The following is a 27,418-nucleotide window of genomic DNA, read 5'->3' on the forward strand; positions in this document are numbered from 1 at the left end:
ATGCACAACAGTAAATGACCCACGCTGATCCAATGGTTGGAATTCAAGGCTACACCCTTTCAGTCTGGAGTATGGCACACTAAACACTGAGCCATTGCAACTTACAACAACTGATTCACAGTTTTGCTTTGCTGGGACTATTCTATATTGAATAATTGTCAGATTTGTACTTATTAAAAAATTATGCAGAAAAATCAACCAACTATGTGAAAATCATGAATTACATTGTCAAGCTCTAACAATATTTTTTATACATCTCGTATATATTCAACAGCTGCCTGAAAAGACAATGGTTTTGTAAAGATTTTGTTTAGTTTTACTTTAATGTTATAAACCAATGAGCCACTACTGAGTGTGCATTTGTGTAAAATGCATCCTATCAAGTGTGGATCTTGTGATAAGAAAGTTACCTGTTTATCTATAACAAACTTTTTATGTCTGTTTTTATTTTCAGAAAGGGTACACATTCAGTAGAACAAAAAGGAAGTGTTTTCCCCAGATCAATCTGACTACTGTAGTAACTTATGGCACTAAAACTGCCTATTACATAACTTAAAGCAATGTCTCCCTTTACCCTCACTTGCACTTCAGAGATCCCAAAATTTTTTATTTGACACCGAGCATTGATACCAAAGTTTGTTATTTACTCAGTCTGACCCCCAGTTTTGACACCAAGGAGATTTTTGACTCTGTCTTGCACTCCTAGGGCATACACTGATAACATTCACTCTTTCTGAAATAATAAATGTTATACTGCAACAACATAATTTACCAGATTTGTTAATGCTTACAAACATCAACCGTGTAACTTCCTCATTTACTGTCATGATTACATTTAAACTGCAAAATGCCACAATGCAGCAAAACAAATCTGACTTGTGACATTACCCCGAAATGTTTAAAAGCTGTTGGTCCAATCAATTTTATCTTCATTTATTAACTTCTTTATTCATCTCTGAACTAAAACATACATTTTTAAGAAAGTGCAGTCCTAATGTTCTTTTCGCAGACACTTTTCTAAAGTGACATGTTTTTCGTGACAGCAGATTGTCTATGACAACAACACTGACATATGTAACTAAAAATTCTACTTGGTTCTTTCATTTTTTCTCATCTTAAATTACAGTATTTTATACATCATAGAGACTACACATTGAAAAGTGCTTTATTGACTCCACATTGTAATGTCAAAAGATAATCATCGCTAGTTAAAGCTTTGCTGTTCGTAACAAAAATGGATCAAAACAATCAAAATTTTGGAACGTGGGCCATGACATGCATCTTGTGTCAAAACTTAATTTTTCACCTCATTCTGGGTTTAAAATCAGGATGCGCATTACATAGTATTCTGCATTATACAAAATGACATATGATACTACATTACACAAACCACAAAGAAAGCAAAAGCTTGTTAACTTGTCATGACCGACTTTATCAAATGCACACCAAGCAAATTACATAATAAAAAAGGACTTCCAACTCACTGATTGTATGTCGTTTTTTTTAAATGCTACATATCAGACACACAGAGAGACCCCTTAACAGTAAAATATGATACTGAACATTTTTTATATATTACTGTAAGGGACAAATTGTTAATTGCTTAGTCTCCATGAAGTCTTTGGTTAGAAAGACACATGTACTATATTGTATCAGAGACACAGCACTTACTATGGTATATTCCTGCTATGTAGGGTGGTCCCCCACTATAAAGCCCCTCAAGATACCATTGCCATATTATAACTATGATCACAGATCTCATTCAATAGATGCTTCCCGATGAGGTAACTAGCAAATGATATTCAGACCATTTTACCTGGATGATGGACAATACAGCAGTTTTTCCAACATGCAATCACCAAATTTTACCATTTTTAACAAGGCACACTGAAGCAAAGTCAAATTATAAATCATAAATATAGATACTATAAGAAAGCTTGATTTGTGTTCTGTTTATGTAAGTTTCATAAAAGTATCTTGATATTCAATGAATTTATTTCAACTTCCAAACACCATAAAAAGTCAAGGGTAAATCTGCCTTCTGACCACAAATATGGTGGATGAAGTCGTTCCGAAACTATGTATTGAACAAGTTTCACTATACATTTTGTCTTTAGCTGATAAGAATGAAGCAGATTATCATATCATGAAATTATTGTACACATGATATTATTTTCATTTTCACCTGAAAAGGGTGTAGTACATGAATGTTTTCTCCTAACTTTTGATTGAATCCACTGATTTTGGAGAGTTTCATATAGCGTAGGTAAGATGATGTTTTTTACTGGCCACTTTGCCTATGCATGAGGAGCTGAGTAAACATTTTGTTTTGAAAAATTCTTTTTAATGGATCCATGATTTTCATCTGCTCAAGCTGTAAATTTTTTGGGAATGGTTTGCTCTGGATCTAATGAGAGGAAGTCACAAATCGGATATTCTGGAAACATTTTGTCACTACAAAATCTGGAAAATTCCACTTTCTCTTCTGTAATTTTTAACTGAGGAGATCTACTAGATACCACTGTAAAGCTACTTATTTCCTTTTTCTATGGTACATATATTTAATCTGTATTATTTGTTGGCTTTTCTTAATGACTGTACATTATGTATACCTATATTTTTTACTTGACCTTGTCCAGAGTCAAGTTTATGGTGTTCCTTGCCAGTGACATTTATTTTGCAAACAATAGAATACATAGCTAGATATTTCTCTATCATTGTGTATTATCTATTCAGATCATTATTAATGGTAAACATGTTTATACTCTTGATTCTGACCCTAGAAACTTTTAAAATGGAAGTTTCAATTAAGTGATTTTCAGAAAATGGTAACTGTGATCTAGCTCAGGTAGAGGGCTATATAATTTTGCACATAAACATGTTCAAGACTACAGCACATCAACACATTCAATATCAGAGCTTATTTGGATAGTAACCACTGAAATACAACTGGAACTTCTTAAATTTGGACTTGTGACAGAACTTGTAGGACTATTTAGGATTTAATTCACTATATTGTAAGGTCTTTTTTATTTTCACTTTGTTCCAGGGAAATAAATTTGTTGAATTTTACACAATTATTTAGTTTTTGCTCTTCTCTGTTACTTAGTTTAAGACCACGTAGTCATAGCATCTCTAATTCACCTATTTTGTTCTATCAAGAATTGTGACAACGCTACTGCCTCTGAAAAAATGGCACCATCTCATGATGCATAGATCTCACAGAATAATAAGTTAAATACTTAATGTTTGTGTTTTAATGCAACATCTGGACATGGTCTCTTCTGAATATGACTCCCTGTTTGTTTGGGGATGTTGACTAGTATACCTGACACGCTCTCTTGTATCTCATAATAGGCAACTAATGGTAGCAGAATCTATGGTGGCCCAGTGGTTAGCATATCAGACTTGCCCACCCACCCCCGAAAAGTGTACTGGTTTCAATCCTGCCAATGGATCAGCCTGGGCTGGATATAAAGATGTGTTAAAGGCAGTTTACTCCATCTGCCTCAGCACTGAATAATCTACTATTGTTCCTCTGCCAGAAAACATCAAAAACCAAACCAAACATCCTCACAACATGCTCACTACTGTGAGTCCCATTAATGGGTGAAGTTTGATGATGTCATCAAATTTGAATATTCATTCCGTATTTAATCAATTGTGCATCAACACTGCATATAAATTACAAAATTAGCCATTCCTAACATATATATATGCATACACAGTCACATGGATATATAAAGTCCTGACCTCTAATATGCAGTCCAATCTTTTTTACCCAGCTATTTCAGATTTTCTCAGAAAAAGCTGGCACGAACAACTGATCAAATTAATCAAATACCTCTGTGGTTTAATGAATACCCACAAATGAACTATAAATGCATTGCTCCTTTTACATTTTATTCCATAATGACAAAAAGGGAATGTACCTTGGAACATTAGCTTATTTTCTTGTATGTTAACAATGATGCCTACAGGAGATGAATTAGTGGTCTTAGCCCTTACTGTACTTTAGGCGGCTTACAGTTTCTGGCAAAATTGCCAAGTCTGTATGCAGCAGGGATTTTTCTCCCAGTCAAGTAGTCACAATGTATAAAGCACATAAAATTAAATTCCTTGCAAATGAATTAGGCAATGAGTCATAACTCCAGATTCTTTGCAGTAACAATCTACACAAAAAAACACCCCTGCTTCACCATCCACCCACACTATGCAGAATGATTTTCACATTTAAACATGCTTTCAAACTCCTGAAATTCAATAATCAATCATCAACCCTGGTAAACAATAGCTTGACCCCAAAAACTTTTACAAAATAAAGAAAATGAAACAAGTACATATACTTGCATAGTCATAAAGCTAAAAGTGACCAAAGAGCAGAGCTCAAGTGAACCTGTAAAAAAAGGATGGTTATATACTAGTGTATGAAAAGATCTTTAAATGTAAAACAACAAGCAGCTTGGGGGTGTGCCATGTAATAATGTATCACTGAATATCATGATAAACAACTCTACAATATATATCTATTTACATCAAGAATATAGAAGCAATGATTAATAATTATTCATGGCAACTAAGGATTAAAAGTAACTTTTATCATTTTATATCAATTCTACACCTAAATATTGATATGTGTATCAAACATTGTAAAATGATTGATGGCATTAATACTGAGCTATGGGGACCAAGCCCAAGACTCGAACCCACGCTAGAACCCATGTGAGTAGGGTTGAGATGGCCGTGTTCAGTAAAGGCAAGCACTTTAGACCACTCAGCCACCTGTGAACTCAAACATTTTTAAAAAATGGCAAAATGATTGAGAGAGAAAGTAAGAAATAATAGCTGTGTTTTCTTCATATTACACACTGATTGTTTACTGCTTGTATTTATATTCCACCAAGAAATGAATGCATGTTTTATCAAAAGTAACTGGATTACCTTCTGTCTGTTAAGTCAGACTGTATTATACCTGGCTCAGTAACTTAAGATTCTTTTTCAAATCTAACTCATTTTAGTCATTTACAAATCTACTTCCAACTGGAAAAATTAAATGATTTCAAGTTTAGCAATATGATTGTTGTTCTTCGCAAGAATATTTTAAGTTCAGTCAAATGAAATCAACTTATCTTTTTGTCTAATTAACATATTACTGAAAAAAATTTCAATCTAACCACCAAGACACAATTATATATAGTTTCTTTCCTGAAATAACATATTTTCTTTGTAATAATACATAATGAACATACAGTAAAATGTAAATGGTACATTTTACACATGACAACAACATATATATATTTAAAAAGACCAACAATTGTGTGGATGTGCATAGGTACAGTAACCATTGCTACAAAACTAATCATTACATATTAAAAAGCAGTTATAAACATTATTAAAAGCAAGAACTTGGGTGGGACAAGTCAATATTCAGCAATGTGCAACTGATGTTGAGTGTCCATCAAGTATTACTGACTTTTGATTATGAAAGAATAATCAAGTACAGTACACAGTTATTTAGTTTTTGCTCTTCTCTGTTACTTAGTTTAAGACCACAGAGTCATAGCATCTCTAATTCACATATTTTGTGATATTAACCAAATGGCAGGTCTGATACATACAAAATACATCATGATACAAACTGGTGCACACCACAACTTCACTAAGACTGATTCTTTTTCCTCATCAGTGAGTCAATGTGACCTCCCATATAATTTTCACGGGAGGATCAAAAAGTGAAAATAATGTCAAAAGAGACTTAAGAGCAGGTCAGATAGAATGGATACAAAATCAAAGAAGAAACTTGGATATAAAATGATTCTTAAAATTATAAACAAACAAAACTTCACACATGATTTTATTTTGGTGATATAATTTATTATTTGTGTAATAGAAAGGAATTTTTGTGGAGTTTGCTAATGAGGTGTGTGTGTGTTGAAACTGCATGTAGTTATTGTTTGATTTCATGATAATTGTGCATTTGTGAATGTTGATTTTGTTTCCAAAAATTGTCATTTCTAGTGGCAGTAAAACCTCAAAACTATGTTAGACTTGAGGACATGATTGTCTTTTGTTGGTATCAATGTACAATCCGATGACAGAAAAACAATCAAAATTTTCAATCACTAAATATTTTTCATTTTAGTTTTACAAAATGCCATCTGAAAATGTAATCACCTTTGCAGCAGGGATTTCAGAAACAAATTTCTTCAAACAACTCGACATACAAGTGCAGAACTCGTCTGCTTAGACTGATTTTTCATGATATGGCTCATGAATCCACACGAGACATTTCTTCACAGGTGATTTTTACATGCAGTTGTTTATGTTAACAAATCTTCAAAATTAAATGGATGGTTTCAATCTCTGGCAAACCAATCAGTGCCGAACCTACTTAAACTTTAGAGATTGTCTTTCAAAACCTTGTCAGATGTCAACATTTGTTTATACCCAGCATATGTCTACCTATGTGCCAATTATCTGCTGATTACATATAATTAAGATATTTTTCACAGCTGGCATCTATGGGAAAAAAGCATATGTTGACCGCTAACAGTGATTAAAGAAAAAACTTCAATAGAGGGTCAGAATAAAATAACATGCATCAGATTGACAGTGAATTTCTTTGTAGAGGTTTAATTGGTGTTGTTTTGATATAAACACTGCATAAATGAAAGCCCTGACACATAGGACCAATCCCAGCTAACACATAACTCCTCCAACACCCAAAAAAGTCTAAGAATCAGGTTTTTAAGTGGTCTGCTTGCCCACTATGAAAAATGTGAAAATGTGTCTTTTGCAACACAATAATCTGATTTGGTTGGGCTGAATCCTCTGTAATGTAATTTGCCTACACTGCTTTTAGTTTTCATTGACTCATCAAATGAGAATGGTACTCAGGGCTTAAAAATAGTGGTGTTCCAAGGTCTGGGACCTGCTGTTTTCCCAGTCGGACCCAAGATATAAACTTGTCAGGAGTCTATTGAACCTACCATGCTTCCCCAAAAAATGGAGAAAAAAATATTCCTCTGTAGTCTCATGCTTGTTTCTTAAACTAAGTGTAAAACATCAGCAAACATAGTTGCACAGTTCAATTCAAGCAAGGTTACTAGGAACAATTTTTGCCATGGACATGGTAGACATTTTTAAAAAAAACAAAAGTCAAACCTGTCCTAATGGTCAGCTAAGTTCAGCAGTCACCTGGTCACAACTACCATTCTAATTCCTCCACTAAATACCACCCTCCAAATTTCCTATACAAATGTCATGTAATCAACAGTCTACTGTCTTCCTGCTCTCAGCAGCCATGTATCTGTTAACCAAGCAGTGATTTCACCTCGCCTTCTGCAGTCATTAAAGCATATCAGCAGTGACCATTCCAAGTATGCATACTGAAGTTCTTTTGTTTGCTGAACAAGGCATGGCATATATATAAAGGTATATTACATGAATCAGTGTTTAAATGCTTCATATTTCGACTGCACTTCCTGCAATCAAGACTTGAGAAGTTTGATGTAATGGTTGACCCAAAAAGATGTGTTCAAACATATAGCATGACTGGTCCTATACCATGAGTTGAATTAGCCACTAACTACAACTCTAAAACATGAACCAATGTGCAACATGAGGTTCTGCTTCAATAAACCTAATACATGTAGATGATCAATATGAGTCACGAGTTTATATAACTTAGGCTTCTTATCCATCAGCAAATCCAAAAAAAGCTGCAAGAACACAATACTGAAGAAAATGTACCAATGCAAGCAAAAAAATAAAAAAAACAAGGATGCAAAGTATGACAAAAATCACGTTTGCCCATTTAACTAACACATGAAAATTGGAAAACAAATTGTCTGTGGGTTATGGAACAGGCTGAACACAATGTTTTTCCTGTATAGTGATCATATTTGTATGATTGGGATACAGGAAAAATGTACTCAATATCCCTGCAGTTCCCTAGGTTAGCCTATAGGTCCAGCGCCCTATACATGTACTGTCATAAAACAAACTTAAAGGTTAACCCTATTCTGGTGCATGCGAAAAGTAAAGAATATCTAGCATGTGTAAGACAGCAACTTGCAAAATCTAGTGATGAAGATTGTAATTTTGCTTCAGCAGTTGCCTCAATCATTAAAGACATTTTTAAACTGAATAAAGTGCAGAGATCATATGATTCTTATTCAATACTGCCTTTTGTGTTGTAAAAGCAAGAAAACTAGTTCTGGCTTTGACATTATTTTGCACTGCGCATTGAAAAATGAAGTCAGTGCCATAGTGGAACAAGAAATTATATATAAATATTATCTGTCACCAAATGAAAAAATAACCCTTATAAGATTAGTTTGGATTGAGATCAGTAATGAGAGAAAACTGCATTTCTTTTAAACAATTACTTTATTTATTTATTTATTAATGCTGATACCTGTAACTATGCTTTGTATTGAATTTGATATTCCTCACAACAGCTCAAACAACTCAGACCTGTTTACATGTGTGTTGGACCTGGCTTTTTCAGAAGGTGACAGGTCATGGACCTGCCACCCACCAACACTATTTTCAAGCCCTTGTCTTTCGCTGTGTAGAGAAAACCAGCCTGAAAGATTTACTCACTGTGAAGAAAAACAAGAGCAGCTGACCTGGGCAGATATCAAACCTGTGACCCTTGGATGACCAATTCTGAAACAACCTGACACACCCTATTTATGAGTAGGGCTGTCAAAAACCACGGAAAACATCACCCGGATACCTGTTGAGCCGTTTAACAGATAAACAGGTACCCATTAGAACATGAAAGACATATATAACCCTAGTTACTCCACTGTCAAATTTTCACAAACGTGGATTGTTGTAGGGTGACGAAATGAACAGACTATTTACATCATTTTGCACATAGTTTACCACAATTTATCCACTATTTCACATTCTCTTTTTCGCATTTTACCAATTCGCTCTTTCGCATTTTCACATTCGCACTTTACCCACACCCAATGGGAGATGGCTGATTGTCGACAGAGATAATTTGTTTTCATATTGTCCTTCAAATTGTTTATTATAATTTGTGCTATAATATTTTGTTTGATTTATCAATAATAATGAATTAATATTACAATGTCGTTTCACTTATTAATAAACTTCCAACAACTTCCACAGCGTGTTTTGTTACTTATTACTCACGGCGAATGGCAGTGAAAGTCAACTTCTGGTTGAGAACTTGAATACTAAAGGAGGTTTACACTTAAGTAAGTAAGCAAAACATTAAAATATTAAAATTTCAAACTAGAATAAAATAACGTTTTTTGAATGTTTTAATGAACTAAAAAACGAATGAACTAAGAAAGAATTTATCAATGCTAAATAATACCAGTCTGTCCTAGTGTACAAGTACATGATTACTGTCCCCTGCAAAATTTCCAGTTTCTGCTATAAAAAAACAACATATCGACCGTATCAGGCGACAGCAATGCACGTTTTTGACAGTGTTGTAGACAAATTATTTTTGTGAATGGGTACTCGTCATTAATTTTCAATGCCCGGGTTTTTTTACTATGGTCGGGTACCTGGTTACCCAGTGACAGCCCTATTTATGATACATTACTAATAGTGTATCCCAGAAGTACTATATGTGTGCCAGCACTGTTTTGAGAATCAACCTTTCTATAATATTCAATTTCCAACTAGGAACTTCTTTTATTTATTTATTTATTTGATTCAGGATTCTATGTACTCTTCTTTTGTTTTGTTTTTTTGTGGCAGGGTGGGGTAGGGTTGTTGTAAAGGAATGTAACATTAGGTATCCATATCTGAAATCTACTGAGAGGTTTGTAGTTCATTTACTTCCTCCTTAAGCTGGGCACCCCATCTGTCTTGATAACAAAAGCACAATATCAGTGATTCCACAGACCTCCTTCATTACTGCACAGTGGAAACACAGGGCACTTGTCATGATAAGTTCAAGTAGGTTTGGCACTGATTGGTCTGCTAAAGACTGAAACTATCCATTTAATATGAAGATTTCCCAGTACAATGTCAGACAAAATGTGCAGATTCCCTCAGCATAATAAATTAACAAGACATATGCCTAGATAATTTCTGCCTTTTCTAGGAAGAAAACCTACTAAATGCTCCTCCCCCAAGGACTATAACAAGCATACATTTAAATCTTTAAATCTAGGATCTGGAGACAAAGGATTCTAGGATCAGGAGACAAAGGATAAGACAAGAAAATGATGAATTATTAAGTAATTTGAGAAATTTATTTATTTTCTAAAGACATTTCAATTGGGGGATGGAGGGTAAATGGAAGCTTCACAATATGAATGGCTTCTTCTGCTTGAAATGGTTAACTTTTTTGTTTGTACAATGTACATTTGGACTAAAAAGGAATGAAACTCAACTGGACATAATAATAATAATAATAATAATAATAGTATGATATATTTAAAGATCATGACAGTGCAAATGATTTACACTGATTTCCGTCACCTAGCCTCTTTACTGTCTTTCTCTTCTCCCCCTGCGGGTCCGGGGTTGTAGAATTGGCCCGACGTGCCTCGCTACGTGTCGTAAAAGGCGACTAAGTAGAGGCAACCTGTTTGCCGTGGGTTGCGTCCCGTGTCGGGGGAGGAAAGGATCCTGGTAGTTGAGCAGTGGCTTTCCCTGCAATACACTACTTTGGCCTCTACTTCTCTTAGACGGGTGGTCGGGATGGGCCCGGTTCCGACAAATCGGCTGGTCACGCCGAGCCCTAGGAGGTCTTTATTTACTCTCTCACCTTCTTTATCTGTCTCCTTGTATCTCTCTTGATACCACCGTTGCCCCTATATTCTCTTCCTTTATCTTTCCCTTTTCCAAGTCTTAGAAGACTTCCTAGAAGGCGGTGGCTTAACGGGTCAATCGGGGGGTAATTTTACCGACCTTAGAAATTGGCGACTTCAGGGTCATTCAAAGGTAATTTTACCAACTGAGTATGGCATCTGTGTATCCCTGACACTTGAAAAGTGTCCCCTTGTTGGGCTCCTTGGTGGGTGGGGAGCACGGGTGCTGAATTTTTAATCTAGCCAAAATGGATATTTCCAAAAAAAATCAAAATAAACGTACCAAAACTTTATCTGACTCGGACGACGAACCATGTTGTGTGGACACATTTCCACGCTTCATGGTAATACAATCTAAAGATGCCGCAAAATCCCTTGCTTCACTCTCTCCGTTTGTGATTGAGAAAACAATTACAGGTTTGATTGGTACGCCAAAGAGCGTCAAAAAAATGAAATCGGGTTGCCTTCTCGTGGAATGTGAGCGACGAGGTCAGTCAGACAATATCGGGAAAATAAAAACTTTCTTCGATATTCCAGTGACCTCATTCGCTCACACCACACTGAATACGTCCAAAGGCGTGATTCGCTGTCGTGACTTGGCTGGAGTCACCGACGCAGATATCATCGAAGGAATGAAAAGTGAAGGTGTCACTGCAGTCCGTCGAATATGTATCAAACGTAATAATAACCTGCAGGAGACCAACACCATTGTACTCACCTTCAACAAGCCAACTGTACCCAAAGTGGTCAAAGTTGGCTTCTTGCAAGTGAAGGTTGACATCTACATTCCAAACCCCCTTCGATGTTACAAATGTCAAAAATACGGCCATCACGAAGACCGCTGCTCTAAAACCCAAATATGTGGCCGATGCGGAGAAAATTCTCATCAGGAAGCTGACTGTAGAGCAACTCCGCATTGTGTTAACTGTGGAAAAGAGCACCACGCAAATTCCAAGGATTGCGATACCTGGAAACAAGAGAAGGAAATTCAGAGGGTAAAATACACAAATAATATTCCCTATCCAGAAGCCAGAAAACTTGTACAGGCGAAAACAGCCCATCCTGGCCCATCCTTCTCAACTGTAGTGAAGAGCAATCCTAAAACAACGAAGGACGCTCAAACACAAACAGAGGCACCCGATTCAACACCAAGCTCAAACACCCCTCATTACCAATCACAGAGAAACACGGCATCTACACAAACTACATTCAGCAATACCCAACAAACTAAATCGCCAAAAAACAAAAATAAATCTCATGGAAACAGGCAACAAAAGGGGTCAGATGACCCCATCAAACTTTATAACAGGTTTGGAGACATCGAGAGCATGGATGCAGAAGAATCTGCTCCATGCGCTCAAGGGAACTCCAGACCTACAAACAAAAAATTCACCCCCGTACTTCCTCCAGAGAAATAACCAAACAAATTCCCTCTGCGAAAGGTCTAACCTAGCTCCACAATCTTTAATTTAAATTTATAATGAAAAACACTATCATACAATGGAATTGTCGAGGACTTAAAGCAAATTACAATGATCTTCTCCTGCTTTTAAACGAACATGATCCTGCGGTACTATGCCTTCAAGAAACCTTCTTGAAAGATACGGACAACATCACATTTAAAAACTACTCCCTGTTTAACACCTGCTCTCCAAATGTTGATAGAGCATCAGGAGGAGTTTCTGTTATTGTGAACAACAGAGCTCCTCATAGTTTCATTCCTTTAAACACCAATTTACAATCCATTGCTGTAAGCGTCACTCTACATCGAGTGATTACATTTTGCTCTATTTATTTACCACCAAACACTAACCTAGTACCAAATGAACTCGATAATCTTGTTCAACAGCTTCCCGCACCCTTTGTTTTACTCGGGGATTTTAATGCCCATAACATTTTATGGGGATCGAATCATGTAAGTGACAGAGGTCACAAAGTTGAAGACTTTATTTCTAGACACGATCTGTGTCTATATAATACCAAAACACCTACATATTTACACCCAGGCACGGGTACATACACATGCATCGATTTGACAATTTGTTCTCCTTCGCTGCTTTTGGACTATGAATGGAAGGTCGCTGATGACCTTCACAGCAGCGATCACTTCCCAATCTCCCTTGTAAATCATAACTCTACAATTGATGAAGTAATTCCACAGTGGAATTTAAAGAAGGCCGATTGGGCCAAATTCGAAACACTCTGTAAAACCAGGCTGAATGAGGATACAATTTTCAATGTTAACGACCCCATTCAGCATTTTACATCTATTTTAACCGACATTGCAGAAGAATCTATCCCCAAGTCCTCAGCAAACTGTAAAAGAACCCTAAAACCTTGGCTCACTAAGGAATGTAAGGAAGCCATACGGCAATGCCGAGAAGCCTTGAAAAAATTTAACAATCATCCGACGCCCGAGAATTTAAGTAAATATCGTATTCTCCGGGCTAAAGCTCGCCGCACAATCAAAGAAAGTAAACGAGCATCATGGATGAAATATGTTTCCTCTTTAAACTCTCGTTCCTCAATTAAGAAAGTTTGGGACACGATCCGAAAAATAAACGGAAAGAGAAAACACAATTCTTTCCGACATCTAAAAGTGAACAATAACAATCTTAGCTCAAAACGTGACATAGCAAATGTTCTTGCTGATACATTCTCTAAAAATTCGTCATCATCTAATTATTCCGAAGTCTTCCAAAAATTGAAAACTCAAAAAGAAAAGTCACGTTTAAAATTCACATCCAACAACTCGGAAAGCTACAACCAGCTGTTTTCACTACCAGAACTTATGGAGGCTTTAGACAAGGCCCATGATACTTCCGCTGGGCCTGACACAATACATTACCAGTTTTTAAAACATCTTCCAGAATCATCTTTAACATCTCTTTTAAAACTCTTCAATGATTTATGGATTACTGGTAACCTACCTAAAATATGGAAAGAAGCAACAGTAATACCAGTTCCCAAACCCGGTAAAGATAGTGAAGATCCTACCAACTATTGACCTATTGCACTCACAAGCTGCATGTGCAAAACAATGGAACGAATGATCAATTCTCGGCTTGTATGGTACCTGGAAGCTAACAATTTAATATCTCCTTTCCAAAGTGGCTTTCGTTATGGACGGAGCACCAACGATCATCTGGTTAGACTAGAAACATTCATTCGCGATGCATTTATCAAGAAAGAACATTTAGTAGCGGTTTTCTTTGATTTAGAAAAGGCCTATGACACAACATGGAAGTACGGGATACTAAAAGACCTGCACGATCTAGGTCTAAAAGGCCGTCTGCCCTCTTTCATATCCAACTTCCTCTCCGACAGAGAATTCAAGGTACGAGTGGGCTGTACTCTCTCAGATTTGCACGAGCAAGAGATGGGTGTGCCCCAGGGCAGTATTTTATCTGTGACACTTTTCAATATCAAAATTAATAACATCACCAAGTGTTTGACTCCTGGTGTGGATTGCTCACTATATGTTGATGATTTTCTCATATGTTATCGGTCAAAGCACATGCATACAATTGAAAGACAACTACAGCAAAATATCAACAAGATTCAAAATTGGGCTAGTACGAACGGTTTCAAATTCTCGAAATCAAAAACTGTATGTATGCATTTCTGTCAATTACGACGACACCACGATGAACCTAAACTCACGCTGGACGGAACACCTATTCCAGTTGTTGAGGAAACAAAATTTTTGGGTATTATCTTTGACAGAAAACTGACTTTTATTCCACACCTAAAAAACTTGAAAGCCAAATGCTTAAAAGCACTTGACCTACTTAAAGTAGTAGCGCACACTGACTGGGGTGCTGATAGAAAAGTCATCCTAAATTTATACAGAACGTTTATTCGCTCCAAACTAGATTATGGTTGCGTTGTGTATGGTTCTGCCAGAAAATCGTATCTTAAAATGCTTGATCCAATTCATCATCAGGGAATAAGACTGGCTCTGGGAGCATTTAAAACATCCCCGTGTGAAAGCCTTCTAGCTGAGGCGAATGAACCACCGTTATCGCATCGTAGAGAAATGCTTTCCGCACAGTATGCTCTGAAATTAAAATCAAACCCTCTGAATCCTGCTTTTTCGGCTGTTTTTCAACCCAAATACAAAACTTTATACGAAAATAAACCAAACGCCATACCTTCCTTTGGCATTAGAATATCATCCAGCCTTGACACTGCAAATATAGATCTTTCTAAAATTCAGAAAACATCCATCTCCGAAACACCACCCTGGCTAATTAAACAACCAAAAGTACGTTTTACGCTACACGATGGGAAAAAGTCCGAAACAAACCCTTCTATCTTCCACAACTCTTACCATGAACTCCTCACCGAATTTAACAACTATACCAGAATTTACACTGATGGATCAAAGGATGAGGAAAAGGCTGCTGCAGCCTTTGTTTGTGGAAATCACACAACGCAAGTTCGCTTACCAAATGGAGCATCAATTTTTACAGCCGAAATCAGAGCAATAGACCTTGCTCTGCAACATATAGAAAAGAACTGTATTTTAAACAGTATTATCTTCTCCGACGCGCTATCAGTACTCCAGTCACTACACAATAGAAAACTGGAGAACCCATTATTGAAAAGCATACTCGTAAAAAATACCGAGCTGAGTGTCTCCCACAATATAATATACTGTTGGTTACCTAGCCACATTGGTATTAAAGGTAACGAACAAGCAGATCGCGCTGCTAAAATGGCCCTTTCTCAAGAACCATCTGATTTTAAAATACCATATACTGATTTTAAACCTTGTATCAGAAAGTTCTTACGTCAGAAGTGGCAGGCATCATGGAATGATGCTGTAAATAACAAACTTCATGCAATCAAACCAACTCTAGGAGAATGGACTCCTTCCTACAGAAGCATTCGTAGGGAGGAGGTAGTCATTGCAAGAATCCGAATTGGTCATACTTATATCACCCACACCCACATACTAAAAGGTGAAGACCCACCAGAGTGCGTTTCTTGCAATGAACCATTCACTGTCAAGCACTTTATGATAGAGTGCTTTGACCTACAACCTACGCGCGATCGTTATTACGTTGTGCATGACCTGAAAGAACTTTTTGATAATATAAACATCACTCGTATTATCGAGTTCTTGAAAGCCGTAAATATTTACTCTAAACTCTGACTTTTATGCTATCACCTTGTGCAGTTTTATGCAATATATATACCGTCCCATTTTAATACCTATTCATCTTTTTTACATCTCCCGTTGATCGGGAAGCTTTATTTTGCACCGTTACCATCTTACCGTTTTTAATTTCAACCATTTGTTCTTTTATATCGCTGGTCGATATAGAACCTTTTATAAGTTTTAAAAGATTATACAAGTAACACTTTGTTTGGCGCTAAATAGCCTAAAAGTGCTGATGCGCCGTTAAAAAACAAACAATCAATCAATCAACAGTCTTTCTCTTCATTACATACTATAAATTTGTAAGTGTTAATTTGTAATTTAATCAATGAATTATAAATCTGAACAAATAAAATAAAAGCAATTTTTTAAAAAAATGGAACTTTTTATAATGAATCTTGATAGGCTTAAGAGGTAAGGTGGCATATCTGTCAAAGGTAATATGATTATCTCCTAGTTTTAGCACCTGTTTCCTTTGTCTTTTCAAATTCTGTGTAGGTCAAACTGGGAGGTCAGGGGAAGCAGTGTCCCCTGCTCCTGGAATCAAAGGTGCAATACTGGCTTATATGTTTGTAATTACATGCAATAAGTTTATTCATTTTTAATTACTGTCACCATGAATTGCTTATTATACAAATATTAATGTCAGTAAATTTTAGGCATTAAATATGTAATAAATCCCATCTCCTGCTAGATCCCTTATTGCTAGCAAAGTATTTAAACTAGATGAGTAAGTGATTTGGAAAAATGTAAACCCAGTTTTGAAAACTATGTGTCATCGACCCAAAACCAGAATTCCTGGAAATTTTTTAGTTTCTAAGTTATGGAGTTCCAATCACTACCAGTTCATTCTATCAGTCTGAATACTGTGGTTCCACTGTTAAAAAGAAATACTTCTGAACAGGAAGTGGGTATGTGGTAAAAGGGATCAAGTTTAGCCACTACATTAAAGTATTTTTTTTTTAAACTATTTAAATAAAAGGACCTCAACCATCTTAACTTCTCATATAATGTACATTTTCTTTCATAAACACATTAAAACATAAAACACTTTATTTACCTGCAAAATACATGCATCTGGCTGTAAATGATGCATTTACAGTATAACTTTGATTATCCAGCACCCAATTAATCGTCAGTCTCTGTTAAACATCAAGGTATTGTACATCAAAATATTAAAAACAGGTACCTGTACATATGTAGATATTATGATTTTTGATGACCCGGTCAGTTGTATAATACTTTTAATGTACATATTCTATTATCTATTTATAATCGTATCCATCATGGTGTCTGTCCCGCACCCTGACGGATAATCAAAGTTCTACTGTACACATATTTTGAAGAGTGATATTTTAAAGGGGGTCTATGCAATTGTTTTTGGAGCATAATGCTATTTCTGTCCCAAAAAGTCAGTCCAGAAGAAAATGCACTTTTCGTCTTTTTCAAATGCTTGTTGTTGTTCAGTAGAATTATTACTAGGTATTATTATTATTATTATTATTGAAGACTAGCATACCAGATCATTTTTTTAACTGACCAATGTTTTTGGACATCTTTTACAATCCATGCTTTCTTTCTGTTGCAAGAAGAACTGTAAATCACCTTTAAAATCATGAAATGATAAATATCATTATGTTTGGGTGGCAGTACTATACCATTATGAATATCATACAGTTAGTAGGTGTACAATATATACTGTTATACTGAAGTAACGACATAATATGGATCACGATACTGACTTTCTTCTCCACTTGCCTGTGCATGAAATGTCTGTCACAGTTTTGGAATGGTGAGCATGCAGCAATGTTATTAGCACCACTCTGGGTCTACTGAAGAATATGCAGTTGCAAAATTAGTGCTCATTTCTACAGTAAAGTGCCAACAACAACCAGCTGCATGAAAACTGCTCATCGTATTTTCAACATGTTTACTTCTTCATTAAATCACTCACATATTTCAATATTCTCTTTCTAATATAGAGTTGAGTTCCTCTAAATGCAATAATGTACTGGATCTTCTGTTAGATACTGATACAGTATACTTAAGTAGAAAATATGATGTATATGTGAATTGATGAGTCATTACAAAAACTGGTTGCAATCTGAAAGTATTTAACAGATATTTCCACAACCTTTACTTGATGAAAACAAAGAAGTCTGTAAGAAAGATCATAATATAAAGTGCCCAGCTAAGAAAAGCCCACACTTTTATAGTCATTCTACAGATATAGAATAATAGCCTCATGCTCACAAGGTAGTAATTTATCAATGCTGACAGTAACTATTAGCTAATCTAGACCACTAGGATAAGCTTATACAGGTCTCTGATGCTCCCCACTTATGGATCAAAGATTGATGAAAAAAACTATTTTGCTAAGAAAAGGTGGCATGTGGTGAAGCATTTTTACTACTCAGATACAAGCTACCTGTTATCTGTATGGGTCACTGGCCAAGAGAACCTGTGGAGTCAATAGATCAATTTTGTAACTAGTCTTGGTCATGTTAAATATAATTAATAGCTTCTTCCATTTCAGTGACAGCTAAAGTAAACCAGTTGTTTCTCAGACAAGTTCTGAACCTTTTTGTCATTTAAATATTATCATAATTATTTAGAATATAAAAAGGGAGTGGTACCAAAAAGCTGGATCTCAAAACTAGTAATATGCTCTCAAAATGTCTGAAATTAACACAGATATAAAGTTATTATACTTCATCTTCGCTAGCCAAGGTTCCAATAACCCTATCTACACCTTGGTGGATCAAACAGCTATACTGGTGCTTTGTCCTAGCAACATCTAATGGATTTAATGTGTTGCCTTCCTTAGTATTTAAGCCAACTAACCACTAGCTTTGTACATTGTACATCGGCCAAAAAGGGTGGAGGCAATTGATCGAAAAAGAATACTTTGTAAGTTTAACATCGAAAGTAAGGCTATGTACCAGAGGGAAGCCATTACAGGACTATTTGAGTGCAAGGTATTTGTGCAAACACGGACCAGCTGTGGAAAATTGTTTATTTATCAGTCCATTCAAGTTGTGTGCTCCCCTTGACTCAGTCATGTAGGAACAGTGTTCAAATTTGAACAACTTAATTTTGATTGGATGTGGTGGCTTGCCGCCACATCCAATGAAATTCACAGACCCATCTGTTTGATACGCCAAGGTGCAGACAGGGTTATTGGAACCTTGGGTAGCGAAGATGAGTATACTTGTACTTTTGATTTCCATCATGAATATATACGCAATTTTGGTTACTACTTTTATCAGTAAGCACAATTTTTCAAATGTTGACATACACGAGATAGTCTTTAAAACTGATGAAGTTAAAGTTCATAGTGACAACTCTGGACTGAATTAAGAACCATAAAAGTTCATAGTGACAACTCTGGACTGAATTAAGAACCATAAACCTTTTATACCAGTATCTAAGCCCAAATCATGCCCAACAAGAACAAGGACTATCTCATTCAATGATATGAATGACACTTTCCCATCCAGTGAGAGCACCAGTCTGGAAATGAAACTTCATGTCACTGGGCTTTTTTAAAATGATAACCTTCAATACAATTGTGAGAACATTACTTCCTTAAAATCATTAAAATATTACTTAAAAACATAATTTGGCAAGTACTTCAAAACAAGGTTGTAAACATACGATTTAATGAAGGGTCAAGACCAACTGTTCCACTGAGCCAAGAGATAAAAAATTTAGTGTGTAAAGTATGGTATTTCAAATTGATCAACATAGCTATTGTACTGTGCCATCCTTTTGTCTTGCTATTTCATCCTATGTACCTTCAACTGCCTTACTATCTTATTTGGGGAGGGGAGCTTAATTTACATATGTTTCTAATTCTGAACTATGAATCATTTTAAGCCATCTAAACACTAATTTTCTGTTGATAGTTTTAAAAACTTACTTTATATCCTTAATTCCAACCTATGCTTCCTTGTAGATGGAGATGCTAAACTGGCATCTAAAGACTCTTAACATGTTTAAACTCCTTTGCTTGCTAAAATTTCAAGTTCCGTACATGTAAAGCATATGCATGTCCTGATTTTGTGTTTTATGAAAGGTAGATAAAAAATATAATCTGACCATATGAATAATTCCAGTTTTAATTACCATATCTTGCATTACTAGCCAGTGAATGGCCTATTTTGATAAATAAGCCCCAACCTGCATAGGTACCACCAGCATACCAAGACCTGGGGATGATTTATCAGACGTGTGTGTGTGTGTGTGTGTGTGTGTGTGTGTGTGGGTGTGTGCGCGCGCGCAAGAATATGATGACCACATTGTCCAAGGGAACATTGTTTAAATGCTTAATGTAAAAAATAGAATAAAAAATAAAATAAAAAAACGTGTTACAAAGCCGATTATAAAAGTGGCAAGTAAGATTCAAATTTTAAAACAGACTATAACAAAATCTGCTTTAATAGCAGTTTTTAACTTGTCGAACGTGGGTACTTAAATCAAGTCTATAAACTATTACAGCAGCGATTAAACTTTGAACGATGTTTTTGGGAGTGGGTCTTTTCTATTAGCCTGATGAATGGGTAAAAATTAATTTTCTTTTGCATACTTAAACAGTAAATGATATTATATATAACGTTACGGGTGGAACAACACTTTCTCGAACAAACTGAAATGAAAGACGATTCAATTTGTCAAGGAAGAAATGAATAACTTACCGCTGCTGAACAAATAACTAATCCAAAGAAGATGAAGAGTACTAATAAAGTCCTTGAATTTTCTTTCATTTTAAAAGCCATTTCACTCCGAACCGGGTAGTCGGAACTTTCTTCCGACCCGTCCTGAACTCAGTAAAATGTCCTGAGAGAAAGTTTTAAACGAGTAAATCCCCACTCATCTAGGCCTAGATCAGAAATTCTGCATTGTGCATCAAATTTAAGGAATGTTGATGCAGAGGAAACGATCTAGTGAGCTATTTCCTCTCCCTCTCTTTCTCTCCACTTAGCTGTCTTACAGTGAAGTTGTTCACTCCCTAAATAGACCCAAATCTTCCCTTGCCTCTCGCATAGCAGACTACACGAACATTTCACGCGCCACTAGGCGGTGTTATAGCACAAACATCACCCAGGAACAAACAACCGTCTGTAAGATGCGATCAAGCCCACAGTACTTAAGTTCGCGTGACCTTTTGTCACGGTGCATCTTTCGTCCCTAACCAAAGTTATTCACTTTTCACTTTTGTCATTGAATAATAAGTCTCTAGGACTGGTTGGATTTTAAAATGTAAAACGTAAGGCCAAACACCACACTTCTTACAGACATTTGATCATAAGCCTAACAGTCACTGTACATATCTGAATGTGTTTTACAGTACCTGCGTCAATAATACTGTTGATAATGGGGAAATTATGTGCAAGTATATAAAACAATTAGTTAATCCGCTTGCAAAAGCAAAATAATTAAAATAGGAAAAATATGATACTTTTTTCACGAATGACTGAGCAACTTCAGAAAATCGAAAATTGATAATGAGTCGATGCAAGTATCATTTGTAACATTTAAGGGATTTACAACAATGTATCAATATATAACAATGTATCAATATATAACAATGTATCAATATATAACAATGTATCAATATATAACAATGTATCAACTATAAACATTGTTCCAGTTGCGGTTGCACCGTATCTTGTGTTTATCATAGAACAAATCTTAAATCAGACTCGGTCTTGACTGGGGGTTGTTAAAACGTCAGCTTTGGAAGCATCCAGCCACTGTATTATAAAGTCATCATTATTACGCGACACGTCGTCAGACTGAATCCATAATCAAGTCCTCATTATTACCTGACATATGTCTAGACTGAAAATACAGTTTTTTCAACTGCTACATAATAGAACTACAACAGGCCACACTAGAAGTTAGCTTTTGGGAGCGTCAAAAGAAAGTGACATTCGTTTCCCTTTGCATCAAATTAAGCTTCTTGTTGTCTGCCTCAACCTTTTTTTTATTGATCTTACTCCAGTCTCTTTTTTCTGTTAATATTTCCTTATAATTTCTTTTCTTCTTTTCTTCAAGACCTTAGGTGGCCAAGTTGTCCAAGGCGCTCGCCTTTAACGGTCATTAGCATCTCACCTCTCATCGTGGATGTGATCTCAGATCCCAATATTTATTTAAAAATAGCCCCTACATTTGTTTCTCAGTAATGAACTTTCAGCTGCGTCCAAATGCGAATTAATCTCAATTATTTTCAAAGATGAACTCACTGTTCTTGTCATAGGTAAATGGCATGTTTGAGAGGCTGGACTATAAACAAAGCAACATGCAGCGTGTCACAGCAACATCAACAACAATCCCTCATTACTCACTGTGCAATGTCTCCGAAACACGCACACAGACATGTACACCATAATGCTCATATTCTAAAGAATAAACAATTACCTTTAAATCAATATCAAGAATACATACATCTAACTCCTGCATCATCACCAGAATGAGACAGGAAAGTGTGCATTTAAACAACCTGGGTCTACAGGACTACATTCATGGGTACTGACCCAGAAGTACTAATTGTGACCCGAGTCCTTATTTGAGGATGCATGCCAGTAGCTTCCCGTATGTCAATCGTTCTCTCCGTGATTTTCCAGGGTTCTTCCTTCACCTGATATACTGGCAACGATGTACAGTATAGGCTATCATGTGCTGAAAAATTGCGTTAAACCCTCAGAACCATTCGTTTTCCTTCCTTCAATCATTCATGGGCACTCAGGGCCGTAGAGCGCGATCACGGGACTTTGGGTAAGAAACACGCGGGCCTCTCCTAGTTCTTATTAAAACATTTTTCTTTTATAAACTTAAAAAAAGTATTGTTCGGCCCGGGCCCCTTTTGGGCTTGGGATCAGGGGATATATATCCCCGGTTGCCACCCAACCCCACCCCTTGTCGGCCCTATGGGCGCTCTTAGTCAAGGGCAAGACACCCACCCCCATTTCACCTCTAAACACATGTTGTCATACATCCGTAAAACTTAATAACTGACCACTACATGTTTGCCCCCATCCCCCATTCATTAGTTTATTCTATATCTCTTTTTTTTTTATAAATATTTTACTTATCATGAGGTTAGAAAGCTTACTCCTTCTACACCCCCCCCCCCCCAGCCTTCTTTGGTCTTCGCCCACTTTGTATCTGCCTCTGCTAGATGCTAGAACTTGTGCTGACGACATTATTTTTAGCATGCAAGCCACGTGCCATTTTGCTGCAACCAACTTAGACATTTTCCAGATAACAGGAGTTTTCTTATATCAATAAAATACGGATGAAACAATCAGATGCAGTTAAGTAATGCTGACTCAAAATTTCGCACTTAACCGTATATATGCTCTTATTCAAACTGTACAAAAATTGCATGTGTCGTTCATTTTGAGTGATCACAATCGATATACAGGTTGAGTGGGGAGGTCGGCTTTTATTAGCCCAGTGATCGCCTTCAGTAATTTTAAAATATAAAAATCGCTTTCATTTGCAGCAGTATATGCAATTCGTGTTGTTTTTAATTAATCTGCAATAGTGCATGATCATTTGTTTCTAATATACTGTCATGGCCGATATTGCATACGTCTAATATCTATACAAATATACACTGAATACACAATGCGTTCCTGCTCCTTTCGAGGGAATTCCGGAAGGAAGTAAATTGATCTCAGGTTAGTAAGCAGACCAACATAAAGGGTACTTATCCCTGTAGTACTGGGATCTCTGAGTCGCAACATGCGAATGTATTTACTCAGCACAACACCACATATATGGTATGGATGGATATTCATGGAATATAATTATTTCAAGGTAATAACAAAGATGGCTGCAGGTCGGAGACACGGGACTTTTAAGTTTGGTTACAAACAATAAACGCGCAAGTACTGAAAACCTGTAATAAATAAATTTCTTCTACAACAGACGATGCTTATATAATATGCCCCATTTTATGCTATAGTCCTTTATTTGATGTTTTAACGTTGTCGCGTGTTTTTGATGACTAAACTTCAACTTTCAGCGTTCAAAATGAACGTCATTCCCAGAACAAGAGGAGTATACATTATGTGTCTTGTATAAAACAGTTCAGTGCGAGATCAAACAGAATATTATGACGTACCCAACCCATGAAATGTGACGTTTAATCTATCAAGCAATTGTGACTGGCTGACAATCTTACGTCAAACTCGTCCCTAAATTTAATGGATATTTAGAAAGTAACACACACACACACACACCAACTTTGAACTATACATTTAGCTTTTACTTATGTTCTAACACCTTATGTAAGTTACTATCGATTGCCCACATACTGACGAGATGAGGGCGCTGATGAGGAAAGCAGAAACGATCGGGTGACACGTACACTCAGCTGTGCCTGACAGAACCCAGGGAATCGAGAATGGGGCAACAAAGTTGAGTGAGTTTCCGCTGTATTTGATTATTTGAACATCTATATGCATCTAACACATATGTTCGTTGATATTTCCAAATAAACGTTCGAATTATACAAAAGGCAGTGTCATGCAGAATGAAATCTGATCCAACCGCAGAGGAGAAAATAAGTAATTACCGCTTTAATTTTCTGTCACAAGGTTCACTACATAGCTAAAACAAAGTGTCCTTACATTTCAATTTGTTACAATCTTGTTTTTCGCCTGGTGACTCTTTTTTTTTTGTTCAACAGGCACATCGATTAAAATATGTTCGTAGTACACATAATTCTCATGAAAAGATAATTATTTCATTACTGATGAGAATTTAAAGATGTCCTTTATTTTTACGAATTCAATATATGTTCTTTTTTTTTTTTATATTAAAGAATAGAAATATGAAAGAGTCACAGGCACTTCTCATCTTTTCTGACCTTTCTTCCTTCGACAAGAATGCCAACACACTGACGGACTGAAAATAATGTACACTCTAAAGTTGGTCAGGCATTCGTGAAATGTAGTGAAAATGGTTGGGCCCTTTAATTGGACGACAAGGGTACATCACCAAAGCTCATACGTGGACCGATCTTTATGGTCAGGCCTAGAGGTCATGCAATTTCCACGATCAGCCAATTTGAGACAAGCTTTTAAAAAATTAGCGTCATTTGAGTTTGGTGGCAAAAAAAAACTCAGACTCAGTCTCAAGAGATTTGTGATTTCCAGGAATAGCGTAGATGTCTGCATCCGCAGTTCGGAGTTCGTTGTGCTGACGTTGTTTACACGAATCTATACACGTGCATGTGCAATATACATCGGCAGCTGGTATGTAACACTGTTCTATCATAACAAGCTGATTTAGTGCAATCCAAACCTACGAGGCATTACTAAAAACCGCACTATTTAACAAAGTAACAATACTCTTTTCAGCATATTCGACACAAAACGGAAACTACTTCCGAGTACAAACGCATCTGGTATATCCGATCACCACGATATCCGATCAATCGTGCATTCTGTAAAACACACACACACACACACACACACACACACACACACACACACATATATATATATATATATATATATATATATATATATATATATATATATATATATATATATATATATATATATATATATATATATAAGGTCTGGCAGACTTGCAGGCTTCTTCTTGTAATAAGTTTGCAAGAAAGAACTCTAATGTTAAGAATATTGGTCAATGTTATGTTATTATGCACCGACGATAACAAAATAGTGTGTGTGTGTGTGCGTGCGTGTGTGTGTCATCCTGAGAAAGTGGTGATATTATAATGTTTCTTTCTCACCTCAGCGGTAACTCAATTGATAGATAGACTAGTAATCCATGGGTCACAGATTCGATGCTCCCACAGGAATAACGCGAAAGGCATTTAGCGCCCATTTTTTCTGCACCACTTCATAACCAATAAAGTGGTGTTCAAAGGTACTTTCAACACTTGAATGGTTATAAATTGCAGAGGATATATATATATATATATATATATATATATATATATATATATATATATATATATATAACAACCACCACCAACCTCAAACCGCCAGATTGTCATATAAAGCTGACAGCTGAAATGTCCGAGGCATCCAAATGTACTTAAAGGCAGTTAAGTATTCTGTGCTAATTCTAGATTTTAACTAAAAAAGTTTGTGGTTTTCGTCATCTATTAAATATAATCTTAAATTTGTTTGTGTTTATCTAAATTAAAATAAATGACAGCCGTTGACTAATTTCGGTTTTATACATTGTATTATTTGATTTTACTCACAGAGGCTCATTCAAAAACGAAATCATTAAACTGGTATCATAAAATTTAATTTTGAAATAACTTAAGTGAAATATCATTATCTATGCGACAAAGATGCATGGACGGTTCCTCGCAACAGATAGTTTAGCTCTCATTTTATTCCGGTAGGCTTCCAGCAACAGTACACAATGACTAGCGTACACCTCTTTCCTTTTGTGGGTTTCCAGCAGCAGCACCCTTTGGCTGGTGCTTTCTTTTCTTTTGTAGGCTTCCATCTGCAGCACCCTTTGGCTTATGCTTTCTTCTTTTTTTTGTAGGCTTCCATCTACAGCACCCTTTGGCTTGTGCTTTCTTTTCTTTTGTATTCTTCCATCTGCAGCACCCTTTGGCTTGTGCTTTCTTTTCTTTTGTAGGCTTCTATCAGCAGCACCCTTTGGCTTGTGCTTTCTTTTCTTTTGTAGGCTTCCATCTGCAGCACACTTTGTCTTGTGCTTTCTTTTCTTTTTGTAGGCTTCCATCTGCAGCACCCTTTGGCTGGTGCTTTCTTTTCCTTTATAGGCTTCCATCTGCAGCACCCTTTGGCTTGTACTTTCTTTTCTTTTGTAGGTTTCCATCTTCAACATACAGTAGCTTACCCCGTTTCCTCGTGTCGGCTTCCAACAGCAACACACATTAGCGTACAGTTTCCTCGTGTAGGCTTCCAACATCAACACAAGATGGTTTACCCCAGTTTCCTCGTGTAGGCTTCCAGCCGCAAATTTATTTTTCTTTCAGTAAGTTATGCCGATATTACTCATTAACCGGTAATAGAATTGGTTCAGTAATTACTTTTGGGATTAGACTGTTGCTCTCATTTACAACCTGCCTAATCTTGCGTTTAATTTTTTGTGCAGAATCAAATAATAAAATCCCAACCGATATGGATTCACTTCACTTGTTTTAAAGATAAGCTATCAATGTTATTACAGAAGAAAATACGTCATATTCTCGTGAATTCTCTATGCTTTGTCGGCACAGTTAAGTCTGGGACAGACTGGGTTTAATTTGTTTTGATGATTTATTTGTATCAGCAAGTTAGTTAGACCATCGTATGTACTCGCTATTAGTCAGGTCAGTCTGCAAACAATAAAGTTCCTGATCTGCCATAACATGATGCGAATGCAGATCAGGGTCTATGTTGTTTTGTTTCTTTTTTTGGTGGGGCGG

At 36.3% G+C, this 27,418-nt stretch overlaps 1 protein-coding gene across 13 annotated transcripts in view; it reads right to left on the reverse strand.

The window, feature by feature from the left end:
• Nucleotides 1-21,081, reverse strand: part of LOC149781703 (basement membrane-specific heparan sulfate proteoglycan core protein-like) — a 438,170-nt gene extending 417,089 nt beyond the window's left edge. For 4 of the 13 annotated variants that reach the window (XM_089935799.1, XM_089935797.1, XM_089935796.1 and 1 more), the window contains exon 1: nt 20,676-21,077. In XM_089935799.1, coding sequence (XP_089791925.1) covers nt 20,676-20,756 — 81 coding nt within the window. In that variant the 5' untranslated portion in view covers nt 20,757-21,077. Of the gene's footprint in view, nt 1-20,675 lie in introns of all 13 variants that reach the window. The other 9 variants (XM_089935803.1, XM_089935801.1, XM_089935802.1 and 6 more) reach the window with 5 other exon arrangements.
• Nucleotides 21,082-27,418: the final 6,337 nt, after the last annotated feature.

The sequence above is a fragment of the Sinohyriopsis cumingii genome, chromosome 15, assembly GCF_028554795.1.
Source record: "Sinohyriopsis cumingii isolate HCF-2022 chromosome 15, ASM2855479v2, whole genome shotgun sequence".
Classification (NCBI taxonomy): domain Eukaryota; kingdom Metazoa; phylum Mollusca; class Bivalvia; order Unionida; family Unionidae; genus Sinohyriopsis; species Sinohyriopsis cumingii.